This window comes from Oncorhynchus tshawytscha, unplaced genomic scaffold, assembly GCF_018296145.1.
Source record: "Oncorhynchus tshawytscha isolate Ot180627B unplaced genomic scaffold, Otsh_v2.0 Un_contig_2462_pilon_pilon, whole genome shotgun sequence".
In the NCBI taxonomy this organism is placed as follows: Eukaryota; Metazoa; Chordata; class Actinopteri; order Salmoniformes; family Salmonidae; genus Oncorhynchus; species Oncorhynchus tshawytscha.
The window spans coordinates 77,149-91,349 of record NW_024609503.1 but is presented as its reverse complement, the minus strand read 5'-3'; the positions used below and the strand labels follow the sequence as shown (position 1 = coordinate 91,349).

Here is a 14,201-nt window from a genome sequence, read left to right as displayed (position 1 = left end):
TTCAGTAGGACACATGACTGAACCAGGCTGTGTTCTGAACATGACTCTGAACCAGGCTGTGTTCAGTAGGACACATGACTCTGAACCAGGCTGTGTTCAGTAGGACACATGACTCTGAACCTGGCTGTGTTCAGTAGGACACATGACTCTGAACCTGGCTGTGTTCAGTAGGACACATGACTCTGAACCAGGCTGTGTTCAGTAGGACACATGACTCTGAACCAGGCTGTGTTCAGTAGGACACATGACTCTGAACCAGGCTGTGTTCAGTAGGACACATGGCTCTGAACCAGGCTGTGTTCAGTAGGACACATGACTCTGAACCAGGCTGTGTTCAGTAGGACACATGGCTCTGAACCTGGCTGTGTTCAGTAGGACACATGACTCTGAACCTGGCTGTGTTCAGTAGGACACATGACTCTGAACCAGGCTGTGTTCAGTAGGACACATGACTCTGAACCAGGCTGTGTTCAGTAGGACACATGACTCTGAACCAGGCTGTGTTCAGTAGGACACATGACTCTGAACCTGGCTGTGTTCAGTAGGACACAACGCTGTGGAACGTTCAGATATTTAGAAAATATATATTATGTAGAACAAATATGCTAGCATGGGTGCCAGTCTGTCTCGGCTCTACTGCCAATTCCTAATGGAATTTAGTAGTCAAAAGTCCAAACAGATCTGGGACCAAGCTACAAATATGTCCCTCTGACATGCAGAATAAGGACTTGTGTCAGTAGCCAATGTCAGATAGCATGGCTATTACCTTGGGGACAGTCCTACAACAATCCCTGTACAATATACAATCTCTATCAGCATCTCATCAAAACCATTCTCAAACCTGCCTCAAGGTTGTAAATAAAGACAAGTATTAGTTGGTATGTGATACATTTTGAGGAATAGAGCGACTCACTCTACTTAAAGTGTGTCTATCCACCACTGTAAGCAACAGTCACCAGCAATACTTAGTTTGTCCACACAGTGGCAGTAGATACATTCAGTCATACCAACACTAAGGGTTCTAACCCTAGTTCTATGAACTGATAGTGAACCCAGAACCCTACCACCAAGAGGGTCAACTGGCCTGTCGGGTCAGGTGATCTAAGGGCAGAATAGGTCATTAACTAGCAGGATGCAGGTATGACGCCACACACAGACAATGTTGTAATGGTATTCATTTGATGCTTCTACCACTGTGTTGCCACTGGAGGCAGCATGTGACTTAGGCTACTGTGTACATTGTACTGTGTACATTACATTGTCCCACATTCAGTTGTAATCACTTCCGTGTGTGGCACAGCTCATAGGCTTTGCTGTGTCCATTACAAGACCAACAGAAATTGTGTTGATCAAAATATAGATAAAATCCATCAAATATATTATCAGTCAGATAACGGCAGTATAGTTATCATTTGGTTTGTCCATAATCTATGACTTGTTCAGGTAGTTTCCTTTCACTGCCAGCTCTTCCTTTCACGGCTGCTAAACTTTGTGAAAATGTGTGGGTTCAAAAACAAAACCCACAACAATTTCACTGATACAGGGACTAATAATTAACATATTCTCTCAGAGTCAGACTTTGACCCCTACCTTTCCCACAATCCTCTGAGAAGGGGTGTCAGTTGGAATGTAGATTGCGAAGGAGAAGGTTTGGAGAGAATGAGAGAAAGAGAGCAGGGAGAGGAATTCACCGGTGAGTAGCAGTAAACGTTGTTAAAAGGAGAGTTTTGAGGACCACCAGAGTAGATAGGGTCTAGGTACTAAGAGAAGGCCTTGAAAAGATGAAGAGCTGAGAGAGAGAGAGAGAGAGAGAGAGAGAGAGAGAGAGAGAGAGAGAGAGAGAGAGAGAGAGAATAGAAACAATAATACAATAGCTGATGGCCCAATGAGAGAAGGAAGGGCTGTATAAATCTATAGTGAGTCTCTGACCTGGAAAGGAAGTGAGGATGTTCAGGTGTCTAGCCTCCTAACAACCTGAACCCTGGCAATCAATCATTGGCCGGGTCAGAGGGGTCATGGATAGTTTGAAGAGCCCGTCTCTCTGGCACCATGGGGAGGTGGGTGGGGTGAGGTGTGAGGTCATGAGAGAAGGAGAGAGCCAGTCTCTCTGGCACCATGGGGAGGTGGGTGGAGTGAGGTGTGAGATCATGAGAGAAGGAGAGAGCCAGTCTCTCTGGCACCATGGGGAGGTGGGTGGAGTGAGGTGTGAGGTCATGAGAGAAGGAGAGAGCCAGTCTCTCTGGCACCATGGGGAGGTGGGTGGGGTGAGGTGTGAGGTCATGAGAGAAGGAGAGAGCCAGTCTCTCTGGCACCATGGGGAGGTGGGTGGAGTGAGGTGTGAGGTCATGAGAGAAGGAGAGAGCCAGTCTCTCTGGCACCATGGGGAGGTGGGTGGAGTGAGGTGTGAGATCATGAGAGAAGGAGAGAGCCAGTCTCTCTGGCACCATGGGGAGGTGGGTGGAGTGAGGTGTGAGGTCATGAGAGAAGGAGAGAGCCAGTCTCTCTGGCACCATGGGGAGGTGGGTGGGGGTGAGGTGTGAGATCATGAGAGAAGGAGAGAGCCAGTCTCTCTGGCACCATGGGGAGGTGGGTGGGGTGAGGTGTGAGGTCATGAGGAAGGAGAGGCCAGTCTCTCTGGCACCATGGGGAGGTGGGTGGGGGAGGTCATGAGAGAAGGAGAGAGCCAGTCTCTCTGGCACCATGGGGAGGTGGGTGGAGGAAGTGGGGAGGTGAGATCATGAGAGAAGGAGAGAGCCAGTCTCTCTGGCACCATGGGGAGGTGGGTGGAGTGAGGTGTGAGATCATGAGAGAAGGAGAGAGCCAGTCTCTCTGGCACCATGGGGAGGTGGGTGGAGTGAGGTGTGAGGTCATGAGAGAAGGAGAGAGCCAGTCTCTCTGGCACCATGGGGAGGTGGGTGGGGGAGGTCATGAGAGAAGGAGAGAGCCAGTCTCTCTGGCACCATGGGGAGGTGGGTGGAGTGAGGTGTGAGGTCATGAGAGAAGGAGAGAGCCAGTCTCTCTGGCACCATGGGGAGGTGGGTGGGGTCAGGAGGTGAGGTCATGAGAGAAGGAGAGAGCCAGTCTCTCTGGCACCATGGGGAGGTGGGTGGGTGAGATCATGAGGTGTGAGGTCATGGGGAGGTGGGTGGAGTGAGGTGTGAGGTCATGGGGAGTTGGGCACCATGGGGTGAGGTGTGAGATCATGAGAGAAGGAGAGAGCCAGTCTCTCTGGCACCATGGGGAGGTGGGTGGAGTGAGGTGTGAGGTCATGAGAGAAGGAGAGAGCCAGTCTCTCTGGCACCATGGGGAGGTGGGTGGGGTCAGGTGTGAAGTCATGAGAGAAGGAGAGAGCCAGTCTCTCTGGCACCATGGGGAGGTGGGTGGGGTGAGGTGTGAGGTCATGGGGAGGTGGGTGGAGTGAGGTGTGAGGTCATGGGGAGGTGGGTGGGGGAGAGGTGTGAGATCATGAGAGAAGGAGAGAGCCAGTCTCTCTGGCACCATGGGGAGGTGGGTGGAGCGAGGTGTGAGGTCATGAGAGAAGGAGAGAGCCAGTCTCTCTGGCACCATGGGGAGGTGGGTGGGGTGAGGTGTGAGGTCATGAGAGAAGGAGAGAGCCAGTCTCTCTGGCACCATGGGGAGGTGGGTGGAGTGAGGTGTGAGGACATGGGGAGGTGGGTGGAGTGAGGTGTGAGGTCATGGGGAGGTGGGTGGGGTGAGGTGTGAGGTCATGGGGAGGTGGGTGGAGTGAGGTGTGAGGTCATGGGGAGGTGGGTGGGGTGAGGTGTGAGGTCATGGGGAGATGGGTGGAGTGAGGTGTGAGGTCATGGGGAGGTGGGTGGAGTGAGGTGTGAGGTCATGGGGAGGTGGGTGGAGGGAGGTGTGAGGTCATGAGAGAAGGAGAGCTCCACTGGCAGTGGGAATTATCAACTCATATACTTGTCTTCTTTCTCACCAGGAACCATGACTGACATGTTGCCAGTGATGAGAATTGGAGTTGTGGGATATGGACATTTAGGTCAGTGCCGTATTCACCTGTCTTCCTCCCTCCTCACCACATCTCATATGTTCTCACTGTGGAATGGATTCATTTATTAAATGTGGTTTTACAGGGAAGATGCACATTCATCTACATTACTATAAAAGTGCCAGTTTTAGCCAGCTGGCTAATTTTCAGCTGCAGTCCCTGGGTTGATTGCTGTGGTCAGTCTGTGTCAGTAGGTCCCATTCATTTACAGGCTCTCGAGGGCCTAAGTACTGCTGGGTTTCTTCTCTGTCTGATTGTTAATTGATCAACTAATGTACTGATTGGGCAGAGAGTTCACCAGGTTCATGTTCTGTTTGACCTTTTATCTACAGATGTAGGATCTTAATTTGAGCCAGTTTGTTACAGCAGGAAAATAATCCTGCAGCAACAGGAAATGTGTATTATTATGTGGATTATTATTAAAGGATATTTTTTTGTTAGGGAAAATCAAGTCTGAAATTTCAGAGTGGAAATGACAAACTTCAGAAGACTTTTTAAAACTGAAATACACTACAAGTTGTCCTGCAACAGGGTGATCAAATGTAGATCCTACATCTGTACCTACTGGTATTCATAATGTTGATTGTATATTTATGATAGGCCTTTTGTTGTATTCATGGTTTTCAGTTTGTATTGCCTACTACTGTATGTAGTACTCAATACTACATAATAATGGCCAGAACGGAGCAAACGGAATGGCATCGAACACCTGGATACCATGTTTTATATGCTTGTTACCAATCCACTAATATCGCTCGTCATTACCACATGACTGTTCTCCCCGATTAAGGTGCCACCAAACATCCTGTGATTACACAGCCAGCCCAATTCTGATATTCCTTTCACCAATTGGTCTTTTGACCAATCAGATCAGCTCTTTGCCAGTAAGTGGACAACATATCAGAATTGTTCTGCCTGTGTAAACGCTGCCCATTCAAGGTGAACGTGTTGAACTTCCAGGGCAGTACCTTGTGGAGCGGCTCCAGAGAGAAGGGGCCCAGGTGGGCCTGACACTGGTCTTTGTGTGGAACAGAAACACTGACAAACTCAGGGAATCAGTGGCTGAGGAGCTCATTCTACACAACCTCCCAGACTTTACAGACAGGTAGAGAGCCACGTCACACACACACACTGTAATGTGTGTTATGTCATGTGCACAAGTAACGTGTGTGTGTGTGTTCTAGGGGTGCTGATGTGATTGTGGAGGTGTGTCATCCCAAAATTGTAAAAGACTTTGGAGTCCAATTCCTCTCTAAGGCCCATTTTCTGGTAAGATCTCGCTCTCTCTCTCTCTCTCTGTTTCTATTTTCTAGTAAGATCCCTCTCTCTCTCTCTCTCTCTCTCTCTCTCTCTCTCTCTCTCTCTCTCTGTTTCTATTTTCTAGTTTCTATTTTCTAGTAAGATCCCTCTCTCTCTCTCTTTCTATTTTCTAGTAAGATCCCTCTCTCTCTCTCTCTCTTCTTTCTATTTTCTAGTAAGATCCCTCTCTCTCTCTCTTTCTATTTTCTAGTAAGATCTCTCTCTCTCTCTGTTTCTATTTTCTAGTAAGATCCCTCTCTCTCTCTCTCTCTTTCTATTTTCTAGTAAGATCCCTCTCTCTCTCTCTCTCTCTCTCTCTCTCTCTCTTTCTATTTTCTAGTAAGATCCCTCTCTCTCTCTCTCTCTCTCTTTCTAGTAAGATCCCTCTCTCTCTCTCTCTCTCTCTCTGTTTCTATTTTCTAGTAAGATCTCTCTCTGTTTCTAAAAACATCTAAATGAACACCTTAGAGCATTATCTCTTATTGAACATTCTTTAGCTAGCATGGATAACCTGGCAAAACAGCTGGCATAACCTGCCTATATAAATAAATACTAACAGTATATGCTAATGACAACAGGATACAAGGAGGATTTCCCTCACACACCAATCTGAAACACAAGTTACAGTACGGAGGTAGTCCTTGAAAAGATTCTGGTCTAATTTCTTTCTTTTAAAGTCAACTGTTACCCTGTGCACCAGAAATGAAGTAACTACTACACCCTCCCTCCCTCTCTGTCTGCCTCTGTTTTAGGTGGGCTCACCTTCAGCCCTCTCAGACCCACAACTGAACCAGGAACTGCGCCAGGCTGCAGAGCATCATGGGAGGACCCTATATGTCCCCAGTGGTGCATTGTGGGGAGGCCAGGATATCCTGAGACTCAATGATAGTGGATCTTTAAAGGTGCAGGGAAGGAGGGAGGAGGAAAAAGGACTCAACAAGTACAATATGTTCATTTATAAGGGATAGCATAGTTAATAGTTAAGTTGGTTACGTTATGTAGATAGTTAAGTTAATATATAAGCGTTAGTAGAAGAGAATGTGTAGACCTCATCAATATGAGATTCATTTCAGATTGTTATTGAAGGTGAAGAAGGTCATTGTTCTCTATTTCTAATCTTCTGAAATGTCAGAGTAGAGCATGCAGAATGGTTGTACTAGACAGAATGCTGTTACATACAGAATGGTTGTACTAGACAGAATGCTGTTACATAAAGCATACAGAATGGTTGTACTGGACAGAATGCTGTTACATACAGAATGGTTGTACTGGACAGAATGCTGTTACATAAAGCATGCAGAATGGTTGTACTAGACAGAATGCTGTTACATACAGAATGGTTGTACTGGACAGAATGCTGTTACATAAAGCATACAGAATGGTTGTACTAGACAGAATGCTGTTACATAAAGAATGGTTGTACTGACAGAATGCTGTTACATAAAGCATGCAGAATGGTTGTACTAGACAGAATGCTGTTACATACAGAATGGTTGTACTGGACAGAATGCTGTTACATAAAGCATGCAGAATGGTTGTACTAGACAGAATGCTGTTACATAAAGCATGCAGAATGCTGTTACATAAAGCATACAGAATGGTTGTACTGGACAGAATGCTGTTACATAAAGCATACAGAATGGTTGTACTGGACAGAATGCTGTTACATAAAGCATACAGAATGGTTGTACTAGACAGAATGCTGTTACATAAAGCATACAGAATGGTTGTACTAGACAGAATGCTGTTACATAAAGCATACAGAATGCACTGGACAGAATGCTGACAGAATGCTGTTACATAAGCATATGGTTGTACTGGACAGAATGCTGTTACATAGAGCATACAGAATGGTTGTACTGGAATACAGAATGGTTGTACTAGACAGAATGCTGTTACATAAAGCATACAGAATGGTTGTACATAAAGCATACAGAATGGTTGTACAGAATGCTGTTACATACAGAATGGTTGTACTGGACAGAATGCTGTTACATAAGAATGCTGGACAGAATGCTGTTACATTACAGAATGGTTGTACTGACAGAATGCTGTTACATAGAGCATACAGAATGGTTAGAATGCTGTTACATAAAGCAGAAATGGTTATACTAGACAGAATGCTGTTACATAAAGCATGCAGCATGAGAATGGTTGTACTGACAGAATGCTGTTACATAAAGCATACAGAATGGTTGTACTAGACAGAATGCTGTTACATAAAGCATGCAGAATACAGAATGGTTGTACTAGACAGAATGCTGTTACATAAAGCATACAGAATGGTTGTACTAGACTGCTGACAGAATGCAGAATGCTGTTACATAAAGCATACAGAATGGTTGTACTAGACAGAATGCTGTTACATAAAGCATACAGAATGGTTGTACTAGACAGAATGCTGTTACATAAAGCATAATGAATGGAATTTGTACTAGACACTAGACAGAATGCTGTTACATAAAGCATGAATGGTTGTACTAGACAGAATGCTGTTAGACAGAATGCTGTTACATAAAGCATGAAGAATGGTTATACTGGACAGAATGCTGTTACATAAAGCATACATAGAGCATACAGAATGGTTGTACTAGACAGAATGCTGTTACATAGAGCATACAGAATGGTTGTACTAGACAGAATGCTGTTACATAGAGCATACAGAATGGTTGTACTGGACAGAATGCTGTTACATAAAGCATGCAGAATGGTTATACTGGACAGAATGCTGTTACATAAAGCATACAGAATGGTTGTACTAGACAGAATGCTGTTACATAAAGCATGCAGAATGCTGTTACATAGAGAATGGTTGTACTGGACAGAATGCTGTTACATAAAGCATACAGAATGGTTGTACTAGACAGAATGCTGTTAAAGCATGCAGAATGGTTGTACTGCATGCAGAATGGTTATACTGGACAGAATGCTGTTACATAAAGCATACAGAATGGTTATAGACAGAATGCTGTTACATAAAGCATACAGAATGGTTATAAATGCTGTTACATAGAGCATACAGAATGGTTGTACTAGACAGAATGCTGTTACATAAAGCATACAGAATGGTTGTACTGGACAGAATGCTGTTACATAAAGCATACAGAATGGTTGTACTAGACAGAATGCTGTTACATAGAGCATACAGAATGGTTGTACTAGACAGAATGCTGTTACATAAAGCATACAGAATGGTTGTACTAGACAGAATGCTGTTACATAAGCATACAGAATGGTTGTACTAGACAGAATGCTGTTACATACAGAATGGTTGTACTAGACAGAATGCTGTTACATAGAGCATGCAGAATGCTGTTACATAGTACAGAATGGTTGTACTAGACAGAATGCTGTTACATAGAGCATACAGAATGGTTGTACTAGACAGAATGCTGTTACATAGAGCATACAGAATGGTTGTACTAGACAGAATGCTGTTACATAGAGCATACAGAATGGTTGTACTAGACAGAATGCTGTTACATAGAGCATACAGAATGGTTGTACTAGACAGAATGCTGTTACATAAAGCATGCAGAATGGTTATACTGGACAGAATGCTGTTACATAGACTTTATTTTCTGCATTTTCCCAAAACCCCTACAAAAACGCCATTCATTTCCCCATAGACTTTGTCCAACGAACCATGGTGGAGTTAGTTCCTACAAAAAGACACTATTACTATTGATCTCTATTCCCTTTAAATCTTAGAGTTTCTGTTGTATTACTGATGTACAAAACACAAGTTTTCTAAATCCCTCCTCTGCCTCTGTTCCTCTCCTCTTTCTTTACTAATCTCACGCCCCTCTTGTTGTTTGCTTGAAGGCACTGTTCATCCGGATGTCCAAGCACCCGTCATGTTTCCGTCTGACAGGAGACGTGCTGTCTGATTGGACAGAGGATGAGGGGAGGCGGGTCTTATTCAGTGGCTCCGTGGCAGAGCTCTGTCCCGTCGCCCCTAACAACGTCAACACCATGGCGGCAGCGGCCATCGCAGCGGGGACCCTGGGTTTCGCCGGCGTCCAGGGGGAGATTGTGTCGGATACGGCGTAAGCAAAGCTTCTTAAATAACCCAAGATAGTTCAGAGTGCTCTTTTACAATGGGAATCACTGTAACACTATGGGCAGAACAAGCAAGGAGGTGGGCTTGTTCTGCCCCTAGTGTTACAAAATACATTTCAATTAAGGAACCCCTGCTCTCTGAAGCACAGCTGTGCAAGAACTTAATTCACCCCCAAACTTCTACACAGCATATTTTCTTTAGAAAGGTTGGCACTGAGTCAAGTGTACAAAACTTAGAGGAAACTTAGTCTTGCTAACAAGGGCAAAGGCATTGGCCTACTATGTCATAGTCACACAACAGCTTCTCTCCATCTCCTAGACTAAGTGATTACCATGTGGTGGAGGTTACTGGTGCCAATAGCATCTCTCCATCTCCTAGACTAAGTGATTACCATGTGGTGGAGGTTACTGGTGCCAATGGCATCTCTCCATCTCCTAGACTAAGTGATTACCATGTGGTGAAGGTTACTGATGCCAATGACTTCTCTCCATCTCCTAGACTAAGTGATTACCATGTGGTGGAGGTTACTGATGCCAATGGCTTCTCTCCATCTCCTAGACTAAGTGATTACCATGTGGTGGGGGTTACTGGTGCCAATGGCTTCTCTCCATCTCCTAGACTAAGTGATTACCATGTGGTGGGGGTTACTGGTGCCAATGGCTTCTCTCCATCTCCTAGACTAAGTGATTACCATGTGGTGGAGGTTACTGGTGCCAATGGCTTCTCTCCATCTCCTAGACTAAGTGATTACCATGTGGTGGAGGTTACTGGTGCCAATGGCTTCTCTCCATCTCCTAGACTAAGTGATTACCATGTGGTGAAGGTTACTGATGCCAATGACTTCTCTCCCTCTCCTAGACTAAGTGATTACCATGTGGTGGAGGACTAAGTGATTACCATGTAGGTGGAGGTTACTGGTGCCAATGGCTTCTCTCCATCTCCTAGACTAAGTGATTACCATGTGGTGGAGGTGGAGGTTACTGGTGCCAATGGCTTCTCTCCATCTCCTAGACTAAGTGATTACCATGTGGTGGAGGTGGAGGTTACTGGTGCCAATGGCTTCTCTCCATCTCCTAGACTAAGTGATTACCATGTGGTGGAGGTTACTGGTGCCAATGGCTTCTCTCCCTCTCCTAGACTAAGTGATTACCATGTGGTGGAGGTTACTGGTGCCAATGGCTTCTCTCCATCTCCTAGACTAAGTGATTACCATGTGGTGGAGGTGGAGGTTACTGGTGCCAATGGCTTCTCTCCATCTCCTAGACTAAGTGATTACCATGTGGTGGAGGTTACTGGTGCCAATGGCTTCTCTCCAGACTAAGTGATTACCATGTGGTGGAGGTTACTGGTGCCAATGGCTTCTCTCCCTCTCCTAGACTAAGTGATTACCATGTGGTGGAGGTGGAGGTTACTGGTGCCAATGGCTTCTCTCCATCTCCTAGACTAAGTGATTACCATGTGGTGGAGGTTACTGACTAAGTGCCAATGGAGGTTACTGGTGCCAATGGCTTCCTCCATCTCCTAGACTAAGTGATTACCATGTGGTGGAGGTTACTGGAGGTTACTGGTGCCAATGGCTTCTCTGGCCCATCTCCTAGACTAAGTGATTACCATGTGGTGGAGGTGGAGGTTACCCATCTCCTAGACTAAGTGATTACCATGTGGTGGAGGTTTACTGGTGCCAATGGCTTCTCTCCATCTCCTAGACTAAGTGATTACCATGTGGTGGAGGTGGAGGTTACTGGTGCCAATGGCTTCTCTCCATCTCCTAGACTAAGTGATTACCATGTGGTGGAGGTTTACTGGTGCCAATGGCTTCTCTCCATCTCCTAGACTAAGTGATTACCATGTGGTGGAGGTGGAGGTTACTGGTGCCAATGGCTTCTCTCCATCTCCTAGACTAAGTGATTACCATGTGGTGGAGGTGGAGGTTACTGGTGCCAATGGCTTCTCTCCATCTCCTAGACTAAGTGATTACCATGTGGTGGAGGTGGAGGTTACTGGTGCCAATGGCTTCTCTCCATCTCCTAGACTAAGTGATTACCATGTGGTGGAGGTGGAGGTTACTGGTGCCAATGGCTTCTCTCCATCTCCTAGACTAAGTGATTACCATGTGGTGGAGGTGGAGGTTACTGGTGCCAATGGCTTCTCTCCATCTCCTAGACTAAGTGATTACCATGTGGTGGAGGTTACTGGTGCCAATGGCTTCTCTCCATCTCCTAGACTAAGTGATTACCATGTGGTGGAGGTGGAGGTTACTGGTGCCAATGGCTTCTCTCCATCTCCTAGACTAAGTGATTACCATGTGGCGGAGGTTACTGGTGCCAATGGCTTCTCTCCATCTCCTAGACTAAGTGATTACCATGTGGTGGAGGTTACTGGTGCCAATGGCTTCTCTCCATCTCCTAGACTAAGTGATTACCATGTGGTGGAGGTTACTGGTGCCAATGGCTTCTCTCCATCTCCTAGACTAAGTGATTACCATGTGGTGGAGGTGGAGGTTACTGGTGCCAATGGCTTCTCTCCATCTCCTAGACTAAGTGATTACCATGTGGTGGAGGTTACTGGTGCCAATGGCTTCTCTCCATCTCCTAGACTAAGTGATTACCATGTGGTGGAGGTTACTGGTGCCAATGGCTTCTCTCCATCTCCTAGACTAAGTGATTACCATGTGGTGGAGGTGGAGGTTACTGGTGCCAATGGCTTCTCTCCATCTCCTAGACTAAGTGATTACCATGTGGTGGAGGTGGAGGTTACTGGTGCCAATGGCTTCTCTCCATCTCCTAGACTAAGTGATTACCATGTGGTGGAGGTGGAGGTTACTGGTGCCAATGGCTTCTCTCCATCTCCTAGACTAAGTGATTACCATGTGGCGGAGGTTACTGGTGCCAATGGCTTCTCTCCATCTCCTAGACTAAGTGATTACCATGTGGTGGAGGTTACTGGTGCCAATGGCTTCTCTCCATCTCCTAGACTAAGTGATTACCATCTGGTGGAGGGTGGAGGTTACTGGTGCCAATGGCTTCTCTCCATCTCCTAGACTAAGTGATTACCATGTGGTGGAGGTGGAGGTTACTGGTGCCAATGGCTTCTCTCCATCTCCTAGACTAAGTGATTACCATGTGGTGGAGGTGGAGGTTACTGGTGCCAATGGCTTCTCTCCCTCTCCTAGACTAAGTGATTACCATGTGGTGGAGGTGGAGGTTACTGGTGCCAATGGCTTCTCTCCATCTCCTAGACTAAGTGATTACCATGTGGTGGAGGTGGAGGTTACTGGTGCCAATGGCTTCTCTCCATCTCCTAGACTAAGTGATTACCATGTGGAGGTGGAGGTTACTGGTGCCAATGGCTTCTCTCCATCTCCTAGACTAAGTGATTACCATGTGGTGGAGGTGGAGGTTACTGGTGCCAATGGCTTCTCTCCATCTCCTAGACTAAGTGATTACCATGTGGTGGAGGTGGAGGTTACTGGTGCCAATGGCTTCTCTCCATCTCCTAGACTAAGTGATTACCATGTGGTGGAGGTGGAGGTTACTGGTGCCAATGGCTTCTCTCCATCTCCTAGACTAAGTGATTACCATGTGGTGGAGGTTTACTGGTGCCAATGGCTTCTCTCCATCTCCTAGACTAAGTGATTACCATGTGGTGGAGGTGGAGGTTACTGGTGCCAATGGCTTCTCAGTCCATTCCAAACTCCATCTCCTAGACTAAGTGATTACCATGTGGTGGAGGTGGAGGTTCTGGTGCCAATGGCTTCTCTCCATCTCCTAGACTAAGTGATTACCATGTGGTGGAGGTGGAGGTTACTGGTGCCAATGGCTTCTCTCCATCTCCTAGACTAAGTGATTACCATGTGGTGGAGGTGGAGGTTACTGGTGCCAATGGCTTCTCTCCATCTCCTAGACTAAGTGATTACCATGTGGTGGAGGTGGAGGTTACTGGTGCCAATGGCTTCTCTCCATCTCCTAGACTAAGTGATTACCATGTGGTGGAGGTGGAGGTTACTGGTGCCAACAGCTTCTCTCCATCTCCTAGACTAAGTGATTACCATGTGGTGGAGGTGGAGGTTACTGGTGCCAATGGCTTCTCAGTGCATACAGTGAGGAGGAACCCAGCCAAACTTGGAGCTGTAACTGGGAGTGCCACCTACAACTCCTTCTGGAGCAGCTTACTGGGTGGGTTCTGCTGTAGAAGGGCGTGTGTATGTCTCTCACTTGAATCAGTGTGAGAACATGAAGGGTTGTGTTGTCTAACGGTCCATCCTCTCCTTTTCTTCTCTCAGTGTGTAAGGGACATAGAGGCCGGGTTTACTTGTGCTGAAGAGGGAGGGATTTCAGAAGACAATTCCCTCTACCAACAACACACTCACAACACTATGGTACTGAAACACACACTACACAACATTACGGTACTGAAACACACACTACACACACTACGGTACTGAAACACACACTACACAACACTATGGTACTGAAACACACACTACACAACATTACGGTACTGAAACACACACTACACAACACTACGGTACTGAAACACACACTACACAACACTACGGTACTGAAACACACACTACACAACATTACGGTACTGAAACACACACTACACAACACTACGGTACTGAAACACACACTACACAACATTACGGTACTGAAACACACACTACACAACACTACGGTACTGAAACACACACTACACAACACTACGGTACTGAAACACACACTACACAACACTACGGTACTGAAACACACACTACACAACACTATGGTACTGAAACACACACTACACAACACTATGGTACTGAACAGTCTGCAG

General features: G+C 46.2%; 1 protein-coding gene and 1 long non-coding RNA gene across 2 annotated transcripts; both read left to right on the top strand.

Moving 5' to 3' along the window:
• The first annotated feature begins 1,593 nt into the window (after window positions 1–1,593).
• Window positions 1,594–13,805, top strand: aspdh (aspartate dehydrogenase domain containing). Its single transcript, XM_042315576.1, has 8 exons — window positions 1,594–1,693; window positions 3,956–4,015; window positions 4,985–5,129; window positions 5,209–5,293; window positions 6,076–6,225; window positions 9,149–9,372; window positions 13,422–13,561; window positions 13,669–13,805. The coding sequence occupies exons 1-8, from the start codon at window positions 1,660–1,662 to the stop codon at window positions 13,704–13,706; spliced, it is 876 nt and encodes a 291-aa protein (XP_042171510.1). The 5' UTR covers window positions 1,594–1,659; the 3' UTR covers window positions 13,707–13,805.
• Window positions 10,607–11,156, top strand: LOC121844980. Its single transcript, XR_006082254.1, has 3 exons — window positions 10,607–10,674; window positions 10,728–10,853; window positions 11,118–11,156. It is a non-coding gene; the product is annotated as an uncharacterized LOC121844980 (long non-coding RNA).
• Window positions 13,806–14,201: the final 396 nt, after the last annotated feature.

Coding starts and splice junctions, on each gene's coding strand:
- aspdh (XM_042315576.1), top strand. CDS start 1,660: ATGAGAGAAAGAGAGCAGGGAGAGGAATTCACCG. Junction 4,016..4,984: donor TGTGGGATATGGACATTTAG/GTCAGTGCCGTA, acceptor TTGAACTTCCAG/GGCAGTACCTTGTGGAGCGG. Junction 9,373..13,421: donor GAGATTGTGTCGGATACGGC/GTAAGCAAAGCT, acceptor TCCATCTCCTAG/ACTAAGTGATTACCATGTGG.